The 26,312-nt window shown below is 40.4% G+C and overlaps 1 protein-coding gene across 1 annotated transcript in view; it reads right to left on the reverse strand.

Annotated features, from left to right (window-relative positions):
* The window catches only part of GSAP (gamma-secretase activating protein), a 149,747-nt gene that overhangs the window by 19,696 nt on the left and 103,739 nt on the right, over positions 1-26,312 (reverse strand). Inside the window, exons 20-26 of the mRNA XM_010848190.1 lie at positions 19,107-19,176; positions 18,503-18,585; positions 14,249-14,302; positions 5,040-5,168; positions 3,306-3,364; positions 2,590-2,621; positions 851-912 (exon numbers count right to left, since the gene is read on the reverse strand). Coding sequence (XP_010846492.1) covers positions 851-912; positions 2,590-2,621; positions 3,306-3,364; positions 5,040-5,168; positions 14,249-14,302; positions 18,503-18,585; positions 19,107-19,176 — 489 coding nt within the window. The remainder of the gene's footprint in view (positions 1-850; positions 913-2,589; positions 2,622-3,305; positions 3,365-5,039; positions 5,169-14,248; positions 14,303-18,502; positions 18,586-19,106; positions 19,177-26,312) is intronic.

A 26,312-nucleotide genomic window follows, 5' to 3' on the forward strand; every position in this document is an offset into this window, starting at 1 on the left:
TGAACCCTTCTCCCTCCTCCCTCCCCATACCATCCCTCTGGGTCGTCCCAGTGCACCAGCCCCAAGCATCCAGCATCGTGCATTGAACCTGGACTGGCATCTTGTTTCATACATGACATTTCACATGTTTCAATGCCATTCTCCCAAATCTTCCCACCCTCTCCCCCTCCCACAGAGTCCATAAGCCTGTTCTATACATCAGTGTCTCTTTTGCTGTCTCATATACAGGGTTATCGTTACCATCTTTCTAAATTCCATATATATGCGTTAGTATACTGTATTGGTGTTTGTCCTTCTGGCTTACTTCACTCTGTATAATAGGCTCCAGATTCATCCACCTCATTAGAACTGATAAAAATGTATTCTTTTTAATGGCTGAGTAATACTCCATGTTGTTGTTGTTTTTAAGATTTTGGATTTATTTGCCAATTCTGCTCTTCAATTAATTTATTTTGATTTACATCTTTGGTCTTCCTACCGGTAAGACCTCTTGAGAAAGAATACTTTATTCCTTTGTATTTTAAACCCAAATACAAAGGCCACAGAGATGCTGGTCTTTCCTGTTTTAAATACTCTCAGTGCTATACATTTCTTTATGATGCATTATAATTATACATTTATTGGGGTGACTGATTAATTTGTGTTTCTCTCACAAGACTACAAATACCAAGAGGGCAGAAATTATGTATGTGTTCCCTACTACTGAACACACAGGGCCTACAGTGGGTGGATGGCAACAGCCATATGTGGACAGAATGGATGAAAAACAAGATCAGAATGGGAAATACAATCTAGTCCTCTCCCCTTTCCTTGGAGCTCACTGTTTGCCAGCACCAAACGTCCTACTTACCAGCCCGATAAGCAGCTGCTGGTGGGTGTCTTCCTCCTGGAAGAGGGGTGTTAATCTTGGCTCTGAAATTAAACAGAGTGATAGTCAAGCAGGGTGTTTTTAGGAAATGACCAGAAGGAAGAGGCCTCAGTCTGGGCTTCCCTTCTCTGAGTCATTGGGGAAATTATAACACTTTCCTGACAGGATGAAAACTTCTCTTTCAGTGTGACCTTGCCCTACACGCTGCAACTTATCACTCAGGTAATACGCAGGGAGCACTGTGAAGCAGAGAGAGGCGCAGACTTAAAGAGAGAGAGAACACAAGGAACACATTGCCAACACCAATACCCTCTGGCTTCAATTTCTCTTCAATGTGAAGACTTGTCACTGAGATCCTCTGCTTCACAGGAGACTAAACAACTCAGGTCCTCTCTTAACCTAAGGAGTGGCAAACCCAGGAACAGGGACTGAGTGGAAGGATCACGTGACTCCCTTCTTTCTGACTCCAACTTGTAGTTTATAGAATTACTGAGGTGAGGGGACCAGTCACCACAGTCAATTACTGAGGCAAATAATAACTGGCACATTATAGGAATGAAAATGTAGTTAGACTGAGATGGAAAAGTGGCGTGTAAGGTTAAACCAAATGGCATTTTCTCCACCATGATTTGCACTGTGCCAGCAGGACTGGAGGGGCAGGCAAATGCTGTCTCTAGGAAGATCTCCTAGAGCACCTTCATGCCCATCTTCCTCTGCCAGAACCTGAGTCACAGTGCTGGTCAAGAGGTAGAATTGCCCTGGTCAGGGAGCTGAGGACTCCTTTCAGGAGGGCACAGATGCTTCTTGACCACTTGGGATAAATCCTAACTGGATCCTACACAACCTTCATGATGAAAACTTCAAAACTAGAGCCCAGCAGTTTTCATGGTTGTTCCGCATTTCACAAAGAATGTTCGCTTCTGACAGTGACTTTCTTCCTAGGAAATTAGCACAAACAAAGAATGTGAGAGGAAGCAGCGAGTTCCCTAAAGTGCATCAAGAGAGAATGACTAGTAACAGATGCAAACAGCCCTGAAGCTCAGGAGCGGAAGGAGCTCTAACCAGACGTGGGAACAGAGGACACAGAAACCTCAGCCAGACCAGTCACACTTCCCATACTACAAATCCCCGAGTGATGCAAGAAGGGGAGCCTGCAAGCATGCTCACAACCCCTGGCTCCTGCCTGGGGTTGGTGGCAGAACCCTGGCTTCACTGCCACGTGGGCTGTGTGCACAGCTGCAGGATGTGCAGCAAAGCACTGTATAAAATAATTTCCATTAGGGTCACCCAGCATATAACTAAACATCCAAGCCCATAAAACAACATAAAAATAACAGCTTAAAAAAAAAAAAAAAGTGAGGCTGACCTTTAAGAGGTGTGAAAGAGTCCCACAGATAGATAGCTGGAGAGAGAACAGCTCTAGGCCAAGGGAAGTACACCCAGCGAGCATGTTAATTAGATCAGTTCTACAGGGAAATAGGAGGAAAACCTACAGTCAGGGAGTCCTACAGCAAAAGCACATTCAGCAGCTGTTCCCAAAGGACCTGGTGCCAAGACAGACATGGAAGAAACTGGGAGTCGCTCTGACAGGAAGATAGTAAAGGGTGCTGCCTTCACTGAGCTAGTGGAAGTGACTTCCCTGCCAACCCACAGTGGGAGAATGGTGTTACAAACAAACAACTGACTGAAATCAGAAGACTTTGTTATAGGTCTTTTCTTACCCAAATTCTTTGCTTCTACGTTAGAAATCACCCTATAAGAAAAATTAGCCAACGTTATTCACACAGGAAACATTAATAAAAAAAAATTTTTAAAAACCCACAATACCATACAAAGATACTGTCGTTTAAAAACCCATAAAACCACTGCAGAGACTGTTCTCAGGCTGCTGAAAACCTCAAAAACTTTAATCAACTTGGCAAAAGCCACATTAAGCAATTATAAAATCTCAAAACTCTTTAGTGCAAACAATGACGGTAATTTAGAACAATTGCAGCTCTCAGTTATTGGAAATAATAGGAACAGAAAATAGAACAGGGGTTGGAATGGGGCCTATGCTTGTAGCACTCCGAGATGACTCATCTACTCAGAAAACATGTTTTCAAAATAAGAGCAGGTTCACCAGCCGACTAACTCTTATTTAAAATCAACCCACTACTTGTACCCCTTTAAAGTGCTCTATTAGTAAGAGCTTTCATTACCACTTATTCCTTCTGAGTCATCCATCCCCAGGATGCAAATCTAAAAGGTTTAACATATAAACTTTTCCTACAAGAAACTCTAGCTCCAATCTCCAAAACAGGGCTTGGGCGGTGCTGACAGCATCATCTCATTGAGAATACAACAAAAGTAATAAGCTACTTCCCTGAAAGGCAGCCAGCAAAGTAATTACAAAAGATAGCCATTTATAGCTATAATAATCCTTCATTTTACTTACTTTGTTGCATTATCAAGAATATTTCTCACATACACCGTAGACCTTCTTTTTCCTGTTTTCTAGGAGTGAAAATACATCAGAGGTATGGAAGGTGAAGGTTTTGTGGGTGACATTTTCCACATTAAGGTCATAATACAATATAGTTAAGAGTTCAGAAAAAAGGAGACTTTCTTTCAAGGTAATCAAAACACCTAGATTCTTAAAAAATTGGCTTAAAAAACTTTTATTCTGAAACTATTACAAGTTTTCAGGGAGCTGCAAGTCCAACTATATTTTATATATCAATACAATAACACTGTAACTATATCCAACAATGCTGCAGAGAGAGCTCACATACTCTTCACCCAGTCTCTCCCAGTGTTCGTATCTTATATAAACAACAACAGTACAATACCCAAATCAGTGAGCACACAGTTCTGTCATTTTTTCACATGTATAGATTCACATATGACAATGTACAACCATAATCCCGAGACAGAACTGCTCCATCACCCCCAAGATCTCCCTTTTGTTACCCCTTTATAGGGGTCATATTCATTCTTCTGCTTTCAACCATTCCTAACCCATCTGTCTGTGCTCAGTTGATAAGTCGTGTCCGACTCTTTGTCACTCTATGGACTGTAGCCAGCCAGGCTCCTCTGTCTATGGGATTTCCCAGGCAAGAATACTGGAGTGGGTTGCCATTTCCTCCTCCAGGGGATCTTTCCCATCAAGGGATCAAACCCACGTCTCCTGCACTGGCAGGTGGATTCTTTACCACTAAGCCATCAGGGGAGCCCTCCTTAACTCCTAGCAACCACAAATTTGGGAACTTATAGATTTTTTTAAAAATTTTATTTTATTTTTAAACTTTACATAATTGTATTAGTTTTGCCAAATATCAAAATGAATCCATCACAGGTATACATGTGCTCCCCATCCTGAACCCTCCTCCCTCCTCCCTCCCCATACCATCCTTCTAGGTCGTCCCAGTGCACTAGCCCCAAGCATCCACTATCGTGCATTGAACCTGGACTGGCATCTCGTTTCATACATATTTTACATGTTTCAATGCCATTCTCCCAAATCTTCCCACCCTCTCCCTCTCCCACAGAGTCCATAAGACTGTTCCATACATCAGTGTTTCTTTTGCTGTCTCGTACACAGGGTTATTGTTATCATCTTTCTAAATTCCATATATATGCGTTAGTATACTGTATTGGTGTTTTTCCTTCTGGCTTACTTCACTCTGTATAATAGGCTCCAGTTTCATCCACTTCATTAGAACTGATTCAAATGAATTCTTTTTAATGGCTGAGTAATACTCCATTGTATATATGTACCACAGCTTTCTTATCCATTCATCTGCTGATGGACATCTAGGTTGCTTCCATGTCCTGGCTATTATAAACAGTGCTGCGATGAACACTGGGGTACACGTGTCTCTTTCCCTTCTGGTTTCCTCAGTGTGTATGTAAGTAATGCAAGAACACATCTAAGACTCAAATGTGAATCCCACCACTTCTACTATGAACGTGTTGTGTGTGTCCCTTAACCTCTTTGCACTTTAATTTCCTCTTGAAGAGAAAGAGATCACAGAAGCACCTTGGTCTGCCTACTGGGGATCAGCAGCACTTATGAACAGTGCCTGGCAACAGCGGCGAGTGCTGGACCTAAGCCAGCTTTATGACCTAAGGGCCTCACCTAACCTACTCTGCTGGGCTTCTTGCTTTCCTTTCAGGAACCCACACATACCTCTTCTGAGATCAGGTTGTGCCACTCTCTCCTGACCACGCTGTTGTTATAGTGTAAGTGTGGCTTGGAGTACTTAACATATTCCAGGTTGGAGTTCAGTTTTTCCCAGTAGCCCTTAAAGCTATGCACCTGTAAGAGACAAAAACATCAGTGGGCTCGAGAAGCAGGTCCTGTGGCCTGAACTACACAGCACGGCCCCTGCAGGCCTTGCTACAAAGCTCTCAGGAGGCAGCATTTCTGAGCAGATACTTCCCACAAGGGATGGCAGTCTTGTCCCGACAGGAATTCTAAAACAGACTCAAAGAGGCTTGCCTCCCTCCCTTTCTTTTCGAGCCCCTTTTACACAGAGAGAGAGCTGCTCAGTTCCCTAAACCAGTGTGACTCCCCCTGGGTGAAGGCTAAGCAGGGAAGCCTACTTTGAACACATCAAGTCATTTCCTCCCCGGAGGCCCATTCTGACTCAGGTTATATCAACAATGTCATGTTCATTGACAGAATGGTCACAAGATTTGGAGCACACGGAAGCATAGGTTTACTTTCCAGTTAAGTTTATTTACTTCCAAAGGGTCTTTTTCAAAACTCAAGAATCAGATAGGTGAAGCGAACTCCTTTCACACTCAGTTGTCAACTATTTCAAAATGGAATTAGCTGGCAACCATCTCCCTCTAGGTTTTTGACATATTGATATCACTGTACTAGCCCGAAGCAAAAAATATTCATTATGTTCATTTTAAAATAAAATGCTATAGTAATACATTTTTAATGTTAAAGGATATCCTGACAAAAAATTGTTTTGGCAAATTAATGAAGACAGATTCATGAAATATATGCATTTATAAAAGATTTGACTGGGATCAAGGGTGCAATGTGTGGCCAGGAAACAAAGTGAGCTTAATGTTTACAGAGGGAACAGACTTGGCTGTATTACAAGGGGTAAAAAAAAAAGAGAACTTAAAAAAAATGCCCCATCAAGGAAAATGCCCTTTGTTAAGTAATAGCTGCTGCCGCTGCTGCTAAGTCACTTCAGTCGTGTCCGACTCTGCGTGACCCCATCGACGGCAGCCCACCAGGCTCCCCCGTCCCTGGGACTCTCCAGGCAAGAACACTGGAGTGGGTTGCCATTTCCTTCTCCAATGCATGAAAGTGAAAAGTGAAAGGGAAGTCTCTCAGTCACATCACCCAAATTCTTATTGAAAGCACAGTCACAAGTGGCTTAAAATGGATACCGGTATCAGGAAAGTGAGTTACATAAAAAAACGAACTTGCTATTTTAGAAGCTTGAAAGGCTTATCCAGCCAACACCCATTTTCACAGAGACAGGAAGAGCTATGTCCAAGAAAATGTTATTTCCAGAGGAAATCGGAAACCTGGAGTCAGGTCCCACTCTCCATCTGACCCGTCTGTTTTATCTTTTGTTTCCTTGTCCATACACTGACAGTGAATACATCTTTGTCCACCTTTTTGTCTCCCTTATACTGAAAGAACAATAATGAAAGCAAACCCCGTAGACAATTGACAGAATTAGGACCCTGACAGGAAGTCGCTGCAGCTTTTCTTGCTGAAGCTATTCTACATCTCGGTTCTGGCAACTAGTGCCCAAAGCCAGCAAATTAGCTGGTGTTGTGGTGACATCTAGTGGTCAGTTATGCATTTGGTTCTGTCTGCTTTGCATTGGAGTCCCACGGCTCGGTGCACTCAACCTTGCCCAGGATGAGACAGGGGAGGAAGGAATGATGATGTCCTACCTGTGCGAGTCCCTCTTCCCCTCAGGCCAAAGGCATCCTTCTGTCAGAAGACCCTATTTTCATACTCACACTGTGGCTCCCAAGAAAAGATCTCTCCCAAACTACCTTCCTCTCACCCTCGCCCCATTAAAAAAGTCCCTTTCCATGTAGCCTTGTCTTAGTTGAGAATAAGCAGATAAAACAAGTCCAAGGACATGCTTCAGAGGCGCTCCAGAGTCTAATGATTGTATGTAAAACAGAGTATGTGTTCTTATGAGCACTTTTCTGGGACGAAGGTCTACAGTTTATATCCGTTTCAAAGGAATCCATAGCTTAAAATAGTTTAAAACTACTGAGGTAGAAGGAAACATTAAGTTTTAAAATAATAACTTACATTTAAATAAGGGTAGCCCAAAGCCCCAGAAATATTTTAATATTTGTAGGTCTATTTGATATGTGTAGGTCATTGAAAGAGGTCACTGGGCTGGATGTTATGATATAGATATTGAAAGAGTGCAAACAGTTAATGGCATATGTCACTACTTGGTATCTACTAGATAAGGATGCAATTTTTTAAGCTATGAAAATTCATGAAGATCATTATAAATTGGGAGGGCTATTTGGAAGTCTGTGCTTAGTCACTCAGTCATATCCAACTCTTTGCAATCCCATGGACTGTAGCCTGCTAGGCTCCTCTGTCCATGGGGATTCTCCAGGCAAGAATACTGGAGTGGGTTGCTATTCCCTCCTCCAGGGGATCTTCCCAACCCAGTATCAAACCCAGGTCTCCCACATTCTAGGTGGATTCTTTACTGTCTGAGCCACCAGGGAAGCCCAAGAATACTGGAGTGGGTAACCTATCCCTTCTCCAGGGGATCTTCCCGACCCAGGAATCGAACTGGGGTCTCCTGAACTGCAGGTGAATTCTTTACCAGCTGAGCTACGAGGGAAGCCCATTTGGAAGTCTTGGAAATAGATAAGACCCAGAAGATGAAAATGGATACATAAGTGAAGGGTGAAGAGAGAATGTTCCAGGTGCAGCTCCTAGGAAATGAGCCAAGATTCAGACCATAGACAGAGCTTTAGAAAAAGTAGAGAAAACCCCACGGCACTTCAATCTCTGCAGTGAAGATACCTGCCCCTAGGGTATGACTGCCAACCTCAGTAACCACCTGGGTCCCATTCCCTAGACTCCTACTGGTGTGGGCTGTGACCTGGGCCTTGTGAGTTTTAGACATTTCCCAGGCATGTCTACTATTCAGCCTGGGCTGAGAACATGCTTGAGCACATCCAGGTCATGTCAGTCTCTTACCCACTCTCGAAGGTTTTCATCTACATCTCTGGCTTAAAGGCTGATGAAGAACCACCTGCCTGAAGACTTGCAATTATGTTGTGACATAACAGGAGATAGGGTTAGAGAGGAGGTTCAATCTAACCTTCAAAGAATCTTCAAATGCCAACGTAACACCAGCACATTCCTTGACCCAGAGAGTAAAAGAAGCACCAAGTTAAAATGCTAGCTGTTGTTACACAGTATGGGGGGAAGAGGGCGTGGGAGCTACACAATCACACCCTACCAGCTAGCCTGGGAGCACAGAAGGACACTCCTCTCTGTCAGCCAGCATTTACGGCACTAGCTGAGTACTAAGCACCATATTCATCAGGGACAACAGGAAAGGAAAAGCCACAACAATCTAAGAAGCACATTGCCAGCTTCTTGAAAAGAGCTTATAATGCTTTCAAATACACAAAAATGCTTTATCATACCCATGAGTTTAGCTACTTCTGGGAGACTCTGGTGTTAGAAGCCATCAGATCCTTAAGGAATAACCCAGGAGCATTTCCCTATACAAGGGACAGTTTTACATTTTGATTTTAAAGGAAGGAGAATTATTTCAAGTCTCTTCTTGAGAAATAATCTTAATTTGACTTTTAGGATGACATGAAATAATTAACCAAATGTAGCCCACCAAAACTAATATTAATTGAAAAAAAGGACTAAAGGGTTATATTAACAGACTGTTTCCCATTTATGTGGGAAATAAATTTGATTTTTTTCTCTTTAAAAAAGAAGTACCAAGAAAGGAAAAAACAAAACAAAACAAAACAAAACACTGTGGTACTTATTGGCTCATCTGCAAATTACTGCCAGGAAAAAAATATCTGCCTCTGTTTCTTAAAGGCCCTCTGGCTTTGATCCTACATCTGCTGATTAACCAGCATCTTCTTTAACAGAAGAGGAAGCCAAGCTCATCCTTCATGCCAGGGCTCAACTAGTAGAGGTAAAGCATCAAACTTGTCTCTTCAGTGGATACTATCTCAGTATCAGCTTTTACTTGCAGCCCAGAGAAACACAGTGGCCCACTACTTCTAGTACAAACAGAATAAACTAGAAACATCTATGTGTCCATAAAGCTAGCAAGGTACGTTACTAGGCCAAGATGCTCTAAGCAGGGCCAGCCATACAGAGGACAGTGACTTTAACTCCTGAGGCTTCCTGCTAGGAAGACCACATGCTGTATGTGCAAATTCTCCAATTTGCAAGTGGACTTTCTCCTTCTTCCCAACATTTAGTAAAAATATCTCTCTTCTCTTCCCAGCTGGGTAGTACTCATTTTTAATGGGATGTAATTTTTAATGTAATTTCCTAAATATGGCTCTAAACTATTACATCTCACGATCAACATGTATCTTAAGAAAGCCCATGCTAAGATAGTTTTCTACCGTCAACCTTAAGAATTAAACATTATCTTCTCAACCAAACTATGAACAAAAACAGCACAGTCGAATGACTGGCAGAAGAGGAAGAAAAATAGGAATCCTTGATCAGGTCTGTTCCTCAATTTCAATATCTGGGAAGTAAACTGAAGGTACTCCCATCTCTACAGATAATGAGAAGAATAAATTTTCCAGCCTGGTGCGCTGTCTCTAACAAGTAGTGTTTCTTTGGACCATTATAAAATTATGTTTCTACAATCTTAACTGAACTTGCCATAATTCTCTGCCTCTAAAAATACACTATATAGGAATAACTTGTGTTTTTTCTCTCCAACAGTCTATTCACAAAATTCTTCATTTCTGGTCACCAAATGTGTGGGTTTTTTCCTCCACATTCATAAATTCTCCAGTGCCAGCAAGGTGTCCTACAAGTATCTGGAGACAATCTCAGACCCCACAGGTTGAGGACTCAGTCCCACAAGGCTGCCCCCTTTTCAAATGCTAATCTCAAGTCTAGGTTGCTACCTGTGATTCTGACCAACTGTGTATCAATCCGACGTTCCCAGCGCCCCTTCATGGGTTCTATAATATGTTACAGTGGTTCTGAACTCAGGAATACAGTTTACTGCCTATATGCCAGTTGATTATAAATGGATACAACTCAGTAATAACCAGACTGAAGCGATGCATAGGGCAGGAATGGGCTCTGAGCTTCATGTCCTCTTCAGGTGCACCACCCCCACCCCTGCACCTCCATATATTCATCCAACCCATTAAATCTCTGAAACCTTTCAACCAGAGTTCTTTATGAAGGCTCCATCACACAGGCACAATTGATTAAACCATTGGCCATCAGTGCTGAACTCTATCTCTAGCCACTCTAGCCTTGGAAGGTGGTGTTGGTAGAGGGCTGAAAGGGCCAACCCTCTAATCACATGGTCGGTTCTACTGGCAACCAGCTCCGCCCTTAGGTGCTTTCCAAAAGTAACTTCATTGACAAACTCAGGTGTGGCTGAAAGGGGCTTGTTAGGAATAATAAGACCTTCTTTTCACCTTTGTGCTCTGGAGCTATTTCAGGAACTGGAGCACTAAACATTTTAACAAAAGATCTCCCTATAGTTCTTATCACTTAGGAAATCACAAAGATTTTAGGAGCTCTGTGCCAGGAATCATGGAAGAAGATGAAATATATATTTCTAGTTATATCACAAGATCGCATATGTACAAACTAAACTTTGGAAAGTCAATATCTCACTCATAACCAATTGACATTTTTGGTAATGCTACACAGTTGTCAAAGCAACAATTCTCATTTTTAAAAACTGTAAGTTGTTATGATTCAACACTTTGAATTGCTAAGAAACCTTTTCTTCAAGTGATGGTAGCCATCTGCACTGGAAGGGTCAAGGAAAAAGGTGTCTTTTGTGCCTCACTAAAAGCTTAATTATGTTCATGCTTTGCCCAATTAAAACAGTATTTTTTAAACACTTTTTAAGTGTTTAAGAGAAGAAGCATAATCAAGTGAAAACCACTCTTTCTCCAATTGCTCAGGGGCATCCAGACCCCTGATGGACATTGCAGCAGCCCCCTCACTTGGAGTGGCCATAACTGGGAAAGGGCTTGAAGTCCTTCTCCTTTCCAGTCTCTGGGTCAGATAGTTAATAGTCACAACACAAATGGTTAAATTAAAGCCTTCCTTACTGTATAAAATGAAACTAAAGATGTTTGCCTTAAAAATACTTTAATAAAAATACTCCATTTCTCCATTCTTGATATTCAAGTAAGCTATTGTTTCTACTTTTTTTTTTTTAATTCTTACATGACTTCCTGTGGAAGGGATTAAATCATTCTTAGGCACGCCATTCTCGATGACATTCCTTTTAAGATTTTAAGGTGCAGATCTTGTTTTAATATACTTTCTGTTTCATTAAAAAAAATTCTTTTGGAAACCATTCTATAAAGGAAACCTTTTGTCTTTCAGATGATAAACTGGTATAAACCAATTAAATTCGATGACCATATATTAAACATTTATAAAGTACTCCACTTCACACTAAAATTACTTGCATGAAGACCAGACGGAAAGTGCTCGTCTAGTTTCGTTTTGTCCTTCCTTCTCCAGACTCCTTATCAGGGCAGTCATCTTACAAGCAGAATGGAAGCAAGCGTGCTCAGAGCAGACAGGGGTCCCTTGGGCCTCATGGAAAATCCAGCAGCAAGCACACCTCCGAAAGGTAACTTGTGATTCAGGTTAAGGGCGCTCAGAGCCAACTCCCATCAGGGAAGCTGCAAGAATAGTCACATAACGGGCCAGGGAGGGAAGAAAAGTAGTGGGGATATGCTACTACAAGATCCATTGCAATATAATTGGGCTGGGACCTGCGGTAGAAGTAGGTCAAAGGCAGCTGCTTATAGTGAGAGGTATTATGCAAGCAGAGATGGAGAAACAAATGAGAGTTGTGAGGGCCAAGAGTCTTGTGAACTGAAAGATTTGATAAGTTATGGGGGTGGGGGAGAGGGGCAGGAGCTGGCCAAACCAAACCCAGTACCATCTTCTCCTGAGTCCAAGGGAAAATCCCTCGACATTCCTATGGCTTCCCTGATGGATCATGTTTGCATGGAAAGGACAGTGAAGAGATCTACAGCTCAAACTTGTCCTATGTAATACTTCTGACTCGTATATGAAAACATGTAGCATCTCAGAAGAACTCCCAAGCATGTTTGGCAACAGTTAATGGGAAATAACTCTCTGCAGAGCCAAATGCTAAAGACAATTAGGGGAGAGTAGAAAAAAGGGAGGAAAAGGCAAAGTGAATAACAGAAGGAAATAAATGAACTACATAAAAAAATAATTTTATACATGTGCACACACACACACACAAAGTTAGAGAGTGCAAAAATAAGCTAGCTTGTTCCCAAGCAAAGACAAATTGTATTCTTAGAACAAATCGATGCGTAAAAATCTTGAGAGCCTTCCCATCAGTGTTTTATACTTAATTTTTTAAGTGAAAATACACAATGTTGGTAAGGTTATAGTTAAACTGATAAACTCATAAATCCCTTATAATACTATAAATTATCACAACATTTTTTGAATATGAGTTTGGCAATAAAAATCAAAGGCTCTAAAAATTATCATGGCCTTTCACTCAGTAATACTCCTGGGCATTTAACCTTAGAGGAATAAATAAATAACACACGCACACACACACACACACCCAAAAAAAAACCTACATAAAAGTATTCATTGCCAAATTATTTTTAATAGCAAAAATAATTTTTTCAGTGGGGGCTAGAGACAAACTAAATGTCTCAAAATGGAAGAATGATTAAGTAAACTAAGACACAGCAACACAGTGAAAACCTATGGAGTCATTAGAAATCATAATGATGAAAATTATGAAGTTTATGTACCAACATGAAGATGTGCGTGATATACTGTAATTCATAATCTTTATTAAATATCACTAGATGGCCAGTACTACTAGGCAAAATATGCTCACCTATGACAAAGACCAGGAGGAAATGGGGCAAACAGACAGTTATGTTAGAAATTAAAGAACTGTGGGTGACGTTGCTCTCTTCTAAAAATTCCTTCACTGGTTTATTGTGTGTCCATTAAACACATTCTGGATTTGTTGAACTTGTGATAAAAGCAAAAACAAGAAAATGAGAAGATGGAGGTTCTTAATAAAAATCTTTTACGCTGTTAATCAAACCTTTCTTTTGCATCATTTTCCTGCTTTGGTAGAACTTCAAAGTTGTCCCACATTGCTGCCTAGAAACCTCTCTCATCCATCTCCACTTAAAGGATGCTTGAAGGCCAAAACCAAGAACCACTAAACTTGCCCCAGTCGGCCCTCTCTCACCCCCAGGGCATCAGCATGACCTCAAACACCCACAGCTTCCCCCCAGCTTCCTGGGCCTGGCCTGCTCTTCATGGAATCAAAAGAATCAAATGTAAATACCAAGAGGCACACTGGGCTGCCTGCTGCCAAAAGTTGAGATTTCCCAGCACACAGCAAGCTATAATTAACAGGAGGCAGTGCCAAAAACAACAAAGGAGCTTCAAGGAAACTGTGCTAAAATACTCCCCAGTTTTTAACTACATACACATTCTTTTCTACTCACCCACCTTACCCCACCCTCCCCATTGTCTTAGAAACTCCTGTGAAACCACCAGCCTGTAGAGAGACACTAACGCTGTCACTTGGCGGGCAGGAAGAAGGTGCTCTGAGACCACAGAGACAGCCCAAACAGGCCACTCTTAAGAAGCAGAAAGCCCGTTCTCAGAACCAGAAGGAAACTAGATAATCCCAGCCCAGGTTACTTAATGGTTTTAAGATTCTGTGGTGTGTGTGTGTGTGTGTGTGTGTGTGTGTGTGTGTGTTGAGGGGGTGACAAAGTAAGTGAAGTGAAAAAAAAAAAAACCACAGCTCTCGGGTCCTCTAGAGAAAATTTACAGGACTTCCTCCAGCGTGGACCGGCTTCAAGCACAGTGGAAAGTATGACTTCTACATGCTTCATATTCTCTGTCTTCAGAAAACCTCCCTCTTTAAAGAGCACTCCTAAGAATTGCCCTGATACCATCCTTAGAGACTACCACATACAAAGGACTGCCTAGACAACCAGCCTTACCCGTCACCCCACCCTCCCCCAATAGTTTACAATCCCTCTGGAACCGCCATGACGTTTGGGGCAGGTGACTGTGGAGGCCAGCAAGGAAGCCATGCAGGCCTGGGCTTTTGTCTCTCTGTAAGCACTTACCTTCATAAGAGGCAACGGAATCTCTTCTGTCACAAGGGTTATTCCAGGAATTTCCTGTGGAGGGGGAAACACACACACAACTGCTGAACTATCAACTACCACCAGCCTGAGCCTGCAGGAAGTGTTTTCTGTGCACACAGAAGCTGAGGGCAGCTCCCAGTTTGCTAACCTCTACTTTAAATAAACCTTGGGGTTTATAAATACTAGTGAACACAACCTATCTCTTACCTCAGGAAGGAAATATTCTGTAAAGTTACAATTATGATAGTTGACAGTATCACTAAAGGAAAGAATAAGACTACTATAAAGAAACAGAATAATGTATTATTTATACATTTCCATTTAAGAACAAAGGAGGCAAATTACATTTGCACCATCAAGTATGATGATAAGGTGGACACTTTTTTTTTTTTACTCCTTTCTCCCTCTTCCCCTTCATTTAAATATATTATAGTTGATCCCCATCTCACTAATGGGATTCTTTTTTGACTTCAGTGGAAAACTGTTCTGCACTTCATCCTCCAACATAATTTCAGAAATAAGAGATCTCCATAAAGATTTATACAGCACAATCACCATGGCAAATGTGCAAGAGGCAATTCATATCAGGAAATCCAAATAATAACATTCTTCTAACTCATGAGCATTACAACAGAAATTTAAACAAAAAGATAAACTGCCAAAATTGCCACTTATTTTGAAAACAGTGGTTCCTTGTTGTTATTAGTCTCTCAACTAGTCAATTCCTCTTTCACTTCCTAAAAAAAAGTAGATGATATATGGGAAAATAGAAATAAAATCTGGTATTTGTTTAGAACTCAAATGTCCTGAGTTTCATTGACATACAATATTCCTGAGAAAAATAGCATCACAGGGATGGAGAAATAAACCTCCAGAACATTCAAGCAACTGAGATCTTCACTTGACAGGAGAAAGCCTGTTTTAAGAATCTATATGTGCTTCACTTATCACTACTCAGGAACAGAAATTTCACTACAGTTTTAGGCTATAAATAGCATCTTAAAATAGGCACAACAGGCCTCATTGTCTGCAAAGCATAATTCAGGATTATCTATGAGTAAGAGCACAATATTTTCTAGTATCTTAAAAAATCCAATTCAGCTATTTACAGAAATAATCTATTTCCATATAGTAATACAAGTATGTAGTAGCTTCCTGGCCTCGGCTGTCGGTGGGGATGTTCCTTTGCTAGAGGTTCGGATGGCTCGGGTCGTCCAGCAGCCAGCCCTCTGAGGGCCCGGGCGCCGGGCAGGACCCTATGGCCTCCCTGAGTCTTGGAAGGCTGCTGCCGCAACCGAGCCAGGCAAGATGCTCCCGGCACCTGAACGTGTGGAGGGCAGCGGCCTGCTTTGGCCTCCGGCACGTTGTTGAGACCTCTGGAGGCTCCAAGCGGCCCCGAGTCTGCTTTTCCATGCCAGGAGACGGGGCGATGGGGGTTGGGGCTTTTAAGTTCATTGACTGTGTGTCAGGGAATTTCTAATGAGGGGATTTTGTGCGTGTGAAAGGGAAAGGCTTCACCGTGCAACAGCATGTAATGCCGACCATGTCGTGGTGTGAAATCAGGTCAACGAGAGAGTGCCATTTCAGGTGTAGATCTTGATAACTATGTCATGGTGCAGAATTTGGCGGAAATGAGTATCACCATCCTCGCAGGTGAAAGATGGACACTGGAAGCATAGACTGCTGCCAACTGAATACTTAACTATCTGGAAACGTGAAGATGACCTAAGGCTGTCCTTGATGAGGAATTTGACAACTTGATCTTCAGGAGCCGCTTAGAGTATTTAAAATTTCCAGGATTGCTTAAAAAAAGAAGTGCTTTTGGACAGCCCATAAATGTACATATAAAACAATGGGACTGTAAATAAAATAATGTGCTTCTTGAAAAAAAAAAAAGATGTAGTAATAGAAGTATGAATTAAAATTTTCTATTGTGGCAGGTATTTATTAAGGGTATAGCATTAAGAGCATAGGCAGATTAGAGAACAGTAAATGATTTATATCAATGCTAAAATCAAATCATAGGATCATAGAATTTCAGAACTAGGAGAGACCTTTAAGGTAACATACTCTAACCACAAGAACTTTAAAGCAACGTGGTAAACCCTAAAATAAGCTCTGTGCAGTGGTTTAACTGGGTTTTTTCATATTTTTCATATTGTATTTCTCATAGGACTTCCTGATGTCACTCTGTATGTCCACAAAGTTCCTCTGTCCCACAAAAAAGGAGAAACACAAATGTGAAGAACTGTCTGTCAGGGTGACAGTCACACAACAACCAGCTAACATATTCTCAACCCTGGGAACTAGAGGGCCTGTTTAGTCTCCCAGACACTGAACACAGATAGTGACAGCCAGCATTGGTGGTGAGGGGAGGAAGCTGAAATGTACATTTCCTGCTTCTGGCTAGGGTGGAGGTGGGGGTTAACCTGCAAACTTCCTGCCACCTTACCACACAGTCTGCACGTTTGAAGAACCCTTGTTCTTCAAACAGTGAGGACCTGGAGAAGAAACAAGCTCAGATCTTCCCTTATAACTTCACAGCGAGGCATGAAAGTTTAACAACTCTAAGTGAGAGACAAGAAGAAAGGGCCTTTGGGAAAACTCTTCCATTGTGAATGTCAAAAATTTAGCAATTAATCAAACATGGGACTTCCCTGGCTGGAAGACGTGATTAAGTCTTCCCTAGCGGTTAAGACGCTATGCTTCCACGGCACAGGGCACAGCTTCGATCCCTGGTGAGGGGAACGAGGGTCCTACATGCTGCAGGACAGGGCCACCACCAAAAAAATTAAAAATCAAACACATCTGAAAGGCCTTTTTAAAGGATTAAATTTAGATAGTTTTAAAACAAAATGGGAAGTGTTACAGTTTATCCTAGTACTTATTTTCCAGTGTCTCCTGAAATAAATTTATTTTTCTAAATGCCTTATTGATACAAACCTCTGCCTCAAGAGTAAGCACACAGTAGTTTTAACATCTAAACATGTAAGGAGGAGAGGCAGAACCTTTTTCAGGGGCAGCCTGTACGTGGTTTTCACTTCTGATCCAACAAAGTTCAGTTTATTGAACCACATTCAAGAGAAAATGAACAATGTTTTCTCCTGTAACACTTCTTCCCAACTAAAAGGAAGGGAGTCTGGACCAACAGGAAGAAAACGATGAATAGGGTGAATTTGCTTAAGATTACTGACTTTAACTGATCTTGACACTCTAGAGTTATCACAGCTTTTCTTCCTAAGGCTGGGGGAAAAGCTTATGAAGGTGCTAATCTACTAAGTAAATAGAATGGCTCTGAGTAACAGCAGTGGTCCAGCCGCTGCTCATTTATAAAATCCTAAGATTATTTTCATATACTTCCACTGCTAAAAAAATCTTTAAAAACTAAAACAATTTGAAGATGATAGAAGCTTCATTCTGCTTGGTAGTAGGAAGGGTAACACATACACTGTATCTTCTCCTTCAATTCTAGAGTTTTATGTTAAATACATTTGGCCAACAGTAACGATTCACTGTCTTTCTTCTGCCAGAAATCCCCAATTCAGATCCTTATGGGGGCTTCCCTGATAGCTCAGTTGGTAAAGAATCTGCCTGCAATGCAGGAGACCCCAGTTTGATTCTTGGGTTGGGAAGATCCGCTGGAGAAGGGGTAGGCTACCCACTCCAGTATTCCTGGGCTTCCCTTGTGGCTCAGCTGGTAAAGAATCCACCTGCAATGAGGTTCGATCCCTGGGTTGGGAAGAGCCCCTGCAGAAGGGAATGGCTACCCACTCCAGTATTCTGGCCTGGAGAATTCCATGAACTGTATAGTCCACGGGGTCGCAAAGAGTTGGACACGACTGGCCACCTCATGCAAAGGGTTGATTCACTGGAAAAGACCCTGATGCTGGGAAGGATTGGGGGCAGGAGGAGAAGGGGACGACAGAGGATGAGATGGCTGGATGGCATCACTGACTCGATGGACGTGAGTCTCAGTGAACTCCGGGAGTTGGTGATGGACAGGGAGGCCTGGCGTGCTGCGATTCATGGGGTCGCAAAGAGTCGGACACAACTGAGCAACTGATCTGATCTGATCTGATCTGATCTGAGTGACTTTCACTTTCACTTTCAGATTCTTATGAGTCAAAATAGAAATGAAATCACGGCCTTGGTTACTGAGACAAGGATGTCCTACAACTGACCCACTGTGAATCAATTTTAATTACACAAGGAATATATAAAGTGTTAACTTACTGTATCCCAAGTGAGCAGTGAGGAATACGGCAAAAGTTTATCCATGTTACTTGTCTCTGGATAAATGCTCCAATATGAAGAAGCTGAGTAAGTTTGGGGAGGGGGAGACATGTTTTAATATGAAGAACAGGCAGTAGACTTTGTAATTCACCAAAACAAGCAAACCAACAAAAGTTTTCATTGCCTTATTCTTCATTCTCAAAAGGCTAATCATCATGGTTCTGTCTGCTGATTAAAATGTTCAGGTTCTACTTTTTACATTGAGAACAATTTCAAAAATTATTTGACATTTACATCTGTCCAAATGACATTATATCACTTCACACAGAACCAGCCAACACAATGCTGAGCATTACTTTTTACTGGAAAAAAAAATCACTAACAAGGTTATAGAATCAAGATCATGTCTTATATTCCATCAGTCTCCAAAGAGTCACAGCTTCTTGCAAAACCACAAGAGAATTAGCTGCTGACTACAATAGAGTTTAAAAATAAAATGCTCCTATCCAACATTTTGACATATTGAGGCCTTATCAATTTACCGCTTTCCCTTAAGCAAAAGAATCATGGATTCAATTTAACATGCACCATCAGAAACACCTACCAATTATAAATTCCTGAATGAGGTCAAATGAATGGCAGGCAGAGATGTTCTCAGAAATCCACTGAATAATCTTTAAAAAGTAAGAAGACAATTCCGTTGGTATTTAAATCTAAACCATGCCCTCCCATCACCAAAGAAGTACAAGATATGTACGAATCTTTTAAAGTGTGATATCTATTTTAGAATTGCCTAGAAACACACTCACTTCTACATAACACAAAGCTGCGTGGGTAAAACAGCACTATAAATGAGGTCCTCTTCATACATCATTTTAATAAACGCCCTTGGCTGGGATCCAAATACGTCTTCTTGAATCCAGTGTTTGTTTTTGCTAGAGTAGGATATATAACAGCGAAATAATGGTGTGAAGAGCTATGGATACAGGAGAAAACCGAACTCAACCACTGAGCTTGGAGGCAGCAGACCTGGGTTTGAATTTCAGCACAGTCACACCATTTCATTGTTGTCAGCATGGCTATGCTGTCTTCCCAAGGACAGTATAATTCCTGTTATATCTACGATTCTCTCAATCAACCTCTATAACATCCTGCTGCAGAAACAAAACTCTTTGCTCCTGAACCTTAGAACTGATGCTATGAGGTCTGACTAGCCATGGAGCCTCTCACATTTCTGTTCCTGCCAATAAGTTGTTCTTATTTCCAAACATACTCATGCTAGTTATCTTATTAACACTATTATTAATTGATAGTATTTAAATATTTGATTGTTTAAATATTATTAAATTTAAATATTATTTAAATATTGAAACAACCATTTAAATAATATTTAAATATTAATAAAATATTACCCCAGACAAGTGAAATATGTATACAAAAAGAATACTGGTGGGTTGGTTAGTTGAGTGCTTGGCTAGTAGGAAGCTGCTGCACAGCACAGGGAGCTCAGCTCGGTGCTCTGTGATGACCTAGAGGTCTAGGGTAGGAAGTGGGAGGAAGGTTCCTGAGGGAGAAGATGTGAGCATATGTATAGCTGATTCACTTTGTTGTCAGCAGGAACTAACACAACACTGTAAAGCAATTATACTCCAATTTGAAAAGATAAAGCTGAAAGAATAAAATGCTCAAAATACAGCTCCAAGAGACAAAGAGTTGGTATAAAGATGAAAGACAAATCATGACAAGGAACACAAAGCAAGGCATGTGAACAATGGGATACATGTGTCTCTTTCAATTTTGGTTTCCTCAGGGTATATGCCTAGGAGTGGGATTGCTGGGTCATATGGTGGTTTTATTCCTAGTTTTTTAAGGAATCTCCATACCGTCTTCCATAGTGGCTGTATCAATTTACATTCCCACCAACAGTGCAAGAGCATTCCCTTTTCTCCACACACTCTCCAGCATTTACTGTTTGTAGACTTCTTGATGAGGGCCATTCTGACTGGGGTTAGGTGATATCTCATTGTAGTTTTGATTTGCATTTCTCTACTAATGAGCGATGTTGAGTATCTTTTCATGTATTTGTTAACCATCTGTATGTCTTCTTTGGAGAAATGTCTGTCTAAGTTTTTTTCCCACTTTTTGATTGGGTTGTTTGTTTTTCTAGCATTGAGTTGTATGAGCTGCTTGTATATTTTGGAAATTAATCCTTTGTCAGTTATTTCATTTGCTATTATTTTCTCCCATTCTGAGGGCTGTCTTTTCACCTTGCTTATGTGCTTTCCTTTGCTGTGCAAAAGCTTTTAAGTTTAATCAGGTCCCACTTGCTTACTTTTGTTTTTATTTCTGTTATTCTAGAAGGTGGGTCACAGAGGATCTTGCTTTGATTTATATCATTGAATGTTCTGCCTATGTTATCCTCTAAGAGTTTTATAGTTTCTGGTCTTACATTTAGGTCTTTCATCCATTTTGAGTATATCTTTGTGTATGGTGTTAGGAAGTGTTCTAATTTCATTCTTTTACAGGTAGCTGTCCAGTTTTCCCAGCACCATTTGTTGAACAGACTGTCTTTGCCCCATTGTATATTCTTGCCTCCTTTGTAAAAAATAAGGTTCCCATAGGTACATGGGTTTATCTCTGGGTTTTCTATCTTGTTCCATTGGTCTGTATTTCTGTTTTTGTGTCAGTACCATACTGTCTTGATGACTGTAGCTTTGTAGTATAATCTGAAGTCAGGAAGGTTGATTCCTCCAGCTCCAGTCTTCTTTCATCAAGACTGCTTTGGCTGTTCAGGGTCTTTTGTGTTTCCATATGAATTGTGAAATTTTTTGTTCTAGTTCTGTGGAAAATGCCATTAGTAATTTGATAGGGATTGCATTAAATCTGTAGATTACATTTGGTAGAACAGTCATTTTCACAATATTGATTCTTCCTACCCAGGAACAGAATGTCTCTCCGTTTATGTCCTCTTTGACTTCTTTCATCAGTGTCTTAAAATTTTCTGTGTACAGTTCTTTTGTCTCCTTAGGTAAGTTAATTCCTACATATTTAATTCTTTTTGTTGCAGTGGTGAATGGGATTGATTCCTTAATTTCTCTTTCTGATTTTTCATTGTTAGTATATAGAAACACAAGTAATTTCTGTGTATTGATTTTGTATCCTGCAACTTTGCTAAATCCACTAATTAGCTCTAATAATTTTCTGATACTATCTTTAGGGTTTTCTATGTACAGTATCAAGTCATCTGCAAACAGTGAGAGCTTTACTTCTTCTTTTCTGATCTGGATTCCTTTTATTTCTTTTTCTTCTCTGATTGCTGTAGCTAGGACTTCCAGAACTATGTTGAATAATAGTGGTGAAAGTGGACACCCTTGTCCTGTTCCTGATCTTAGGGGGAATGCTTTCAGCTTCTCACAATTGAGAACAATGTTTGCTGTAGGCTTATCATAGATGGCCTTTACTATTGTTGAGTTAGTTTCCTTCTATGTACTTTTCAAACTTTTTTGAAGAGTTTTAATCATAAATGGTTGATGAATTTTGTCAAAGGCTTTTTCTCCATCTATTTAGATGATCATATGGTTTTTATCTTTCAATTTGTTCATATGGTCTATCATATTGATTTCTGTATATTGAAGAATCCTTGCATCCCTGGAATAAACCCAACTTGATCATGGTGTATGAGTTTTTTGATGTGTTGGTGAATTCTGTTTGCTAAAATTTTGTTGAGGAGTTTTGTATCTATGTTCATCGGTGATACTGGTCTGTAGTTTTCTTTTTGTGTGTTGTCTGTCTGGTTTTGGTATCAGGGTAATGGTGGCCTTGTAGAATGAATTTGGAAGGGTCCCTTCCCCTGCAATTTTTTGAAAGAGTTTTACAAGGATAGGCATTAGCTCTTCTCTAAATGTTTGATAGAATTCTCCTGTGAAGCCATCTGGTCCTGGGCTTTTGTTTTTTTTGGGAGATTTCTGATCACAGCTTCAATTTCAGTACTTCTAACTGGGTTGTTCATAATTTCTATTTCTTCCTGCTTCAGCCCTGGAAGAATGAACTTTTCTAAGAATCTGTCCATTTCTTCCAGGTTATCTATTTTATTGCCATATAGTTGTTCATAATAGTCTCTTATAATCTTCTGTATTTCTGCCCTGTCGTAACCTCTCCTTTTTAATTTCTAATTTTGTTGATTTGATTCTTCTCTCTTTTTTTTTGATGAGTCTGGCTAGATCAGATCAGATCAGTTGCTCAGTCGTGTCCGACTCTTTGCGACCCCATGAATCGCAGCACGCCAGGCCTCCCTGTCCATCAACAACTCCTGGAGTTCACTGAGACTCATGTCCATCGAGTTGGTGATGCCATCCAGCCATCTCATCCTCTGTCATCCCCTTCTCCTCCTGCCCCCAATCCCTCCCAGCATCAGAGTCTTTTCCAATGAGTCAACTCTTCGCATGAGGTGGCCAAAGTACTGGAGTTTCAGCTTTAGCATCATTCCTTCCAAAGAAATCCTAGGGCTGATCTCCTTCAGAATGGACTGGTTGGATCTCCTTGCAGTCCAAGGGACTCTCAAGAGTCTTCTCCAACACCACAGTTCAAAAGCAGCAATTCTTTGGTACTCAGCCTTCTTCACAGTCCAACTCTCACATCCATACATGACCACTGGAAAAACCATAGCCTTGACTAGACGAACTTTTGTTGGCAAAGTAATGTCTCTGCTTTTGAATATGCTATCTAGGTTGGTCATAACTTTCCTCAGTAAGCATCTTTAATTTCATGGCTGCAGTCACCATCTGCAGTGATTTTGGAGCCCAGAAAAATAAAGTCTGACACTGTTTCCACTGTTTCCCCATCTATTTGCCATGAAGTGATGGGACCAGATGCCATGATCTTCGTTTTCTGAATGTTGAGCTTTAGGCCAACTTTTTCACTCTCCTCTTTCACTTTCATCAAGAGGCTTTTTAGTTCCTCTTCACTTTCTGCCATAAGGGTGGTATCATCTGCAGATCTGAGGTTATTGATATTTCTCCTGGCAAACTTGATTCCAGCTTGTGCTTCTTCCAGTCCAGCATTTCTCATGATGTACTCTGCATAGAAGTTAAATAAACAGGGTGACAGTATACAGCCTTGACGGACTCCTTTTCCTATTTGGAACCAGTCTGTTGTTCCATGTCCAGTTCTAACTGTTGCTTCCTGACCTGCATACAAATTTCTCAAGAGGCAGATCAGGTGGTCTGGTATTCCCATCTCTTGAAGAATTTTCCACAGTTTATTGTGATCCACACAGTCAAAGGCTTTGGCATAGTCAATAAAGCAGAAATAGATGTTTTTCTGGAACTCTCTTGCTTTTTCTATGATCCAGCGGATGTTGGCAATTTGATCTCTGGTTCCTCTGCCTTTTCTAAAACCAGCTTGAACATCAGGAAGTTCACGGTTCACATATTGCTGAAGCCTGGCTTGGAGAATTTTGAGCATTACTTTACTAGTGTGTGAGATGAGTGCAATTGTGCGGTAGTTTGAGCATTCTTTGGCATTGCCTTTCTTTGGGATTGGAATGAAAACTGACCTATTTCAGTCCTGTGGCCACTGCTGAGTTTTCTAAATTTGCTGGCATATTGAGTGCAGCACTTTCACAGCATCATCTTTCAGGATTTGGAATAGCTCAACTGGAATTCCATCACCTCCACTAGCTTCGTTCGTAGTGATGCTTTCTAAGGCCCACTTGACTTCACATTCCAGGATGTCTGGCTCTAGGTCAGTGATCACACCATCGTGATTATCTGGGTCTTGAAGATCTTTTTTGTACAGTTCTTCTGTGTATTCTTGCCATCTCTTCTTAATAAGGGTTTATCAATTTTGTTTATCTTCTCAAAGAACCAGCTTTTAGTTTTATTAATCTTTACTATTGCTTCTTTCATTTCTTTTTCATTTATGTCTGCTTGGATCTTTATGATTTCTCTCCTTCTACTAATTTTGGGGGGTTTTTTTTGTTCTTCTTTTCCAGTTGTTTTAGGTGTAACATTAGGCTATCTATTTGATGTTTTTCTTGTTTCTTAAGGTAGGACTGTATTGTTATAAACGTCCCTTTTAGGACTGTTTTTGCTTCACCCAATATGTTTTGAGTTGTGTTTTCATTGTCATTTGTTTCTAGACATTTTTTGATTTACGTCTTGATTTCTTCAGTAACCTGTTGGTTATTTAGAAACATGTTGTTTAATCTCCATGTGTTTGTGTTTCTTACAGTCTTTTTCATGTAATTGGTATCCAGTCTCATAGCATTGTGGTTGGAGAAGATGCTTGATAAGATTTCAACTTTCTTAAATTTACTGAGGTTTGATTTGTCATCCAAGATGTGGTCTATCCTGGAGAATGTTCCATGTGCAGTTGAGAGAAAGGTGTATTCTTCTGCATTTGGATGGAATGTCCTGAAGATATCAATGAGATCCATCTCATCTAATGTATCATTTAAGGCTTGTGTTTCCTTGTTAATTTTCTGTTTTGATGGTCTGTCCATTGGTGTGAATGGGGTGTTAAAGTCTCCTACTATTATTGTGTTACTGTCAATTTCTCCTTTTATGTCTGTTAGTGTTTGTCTTCTGTATTGAGGTGCCCCTATGTTGGGTGCATAGATATTTACAATTGTTATGTCTTCTTCTTGGATTGATCCCCGATCATTATGTAGTGTCCTTCCTTATCTCTTGTAATCTTCTTTATTTTAAGGTCTATTTTGTCTGATATGAGGATTGCTACTCCAGCATTCTTTTGCTTCCTATTTGCATAGAATATATTTTTCCATCCTCTCACTTTTAGTCTATATGTGTCTTTAGGTCTGAAGTGGGTTTCTTGTAGACAGCATATATATGGGTCTTGTTTTTGTATCCATTCAGCCAGTCTGTGTCTTTTGATTGGAGCATTTAATGACTTACATTTAAAGTAATTATTGATATATATGTTCCTATTGCCATTTTCTAATTGTTTGGGGTTGATTTTGTAGATCTTTTTTTCTTCTCTTGTATTTCTTGACTGTATAAGTCCTTTTAACATTTGCTGTAAAGCTGGTTTGGTGGCACTGCATTCTCTTAACTTTTGCTTGTCTGAAAAGCTTTTTTTCTCCATCAATTTTGAATGAGATCTTTGCCAGATACAGTAATCTTGGTTGTAGATTTTTCCCTTTCAGTACTTTAAATATATCCTGCCATTCCCTTCTGGCCTGCAGAGTTTCTGCTGAAAGATCAGCTGTTAAGCATATGGGGTTCCCTTGTATGTTACTTGTTGCTTCTCCTTTGCTGCTTTTAATATTCTTTTTTTGTGTTTAGTCTTTGTTAGTTTGATTAGTATGCATCTTGGTGTGTTTCTCCTTGGGTTTATCCTATATGGGACTCTTTGTGCCTCTTGGACTTGATTGACTATTTCCTTTTCCATGTTGGGGAAATTTTCAACTATAATCTCTTCCAAAATTTTCTCATACCCTTTATTTTTCTCTTTTTCTTCTGGAACCCCTATAATTTGAATGTTGGTGCATTTGATATGGTCTCAGACGTTTCTGAGACTGTCCTCAGCTCTTTTCATTCTTTTTACTTTATTCTGCTCTTCAGAAATTATTTCCACTATCTTCCAGCTCACTGATTCATTCTTCTGCTTCAGATATTCTGCTCTTGATTCCTTCTAGAGTATTTTTAATTTCAGTAATTGAGTTGTTTCTCTCTGTGTGTTTATTCTTTAACTCTTCTAGGTCTTTGTTAATTGATTCTTGCATTTTCTCCATTTTGTTTTCAAGGTTTTTGATTATTTTTACTATCATTATTCTGAATTCTTTTTCAGG

Source organism: Bison bison, unplaced genomic scaffold, assembly GCF_000754665.1.
Source record: "Bison bison bison isolate TAMUID 2011002044 unplaced genomic scaffold, Bison_UMD1.0 scf7180017864260, whole genome shotgun sequence".
Taxonomy (NCBI): Eukaryota; Metazoa; Chordata; class Mammalia; order Artiodactyla; family Bovidae; genus Bison; species Bison bison.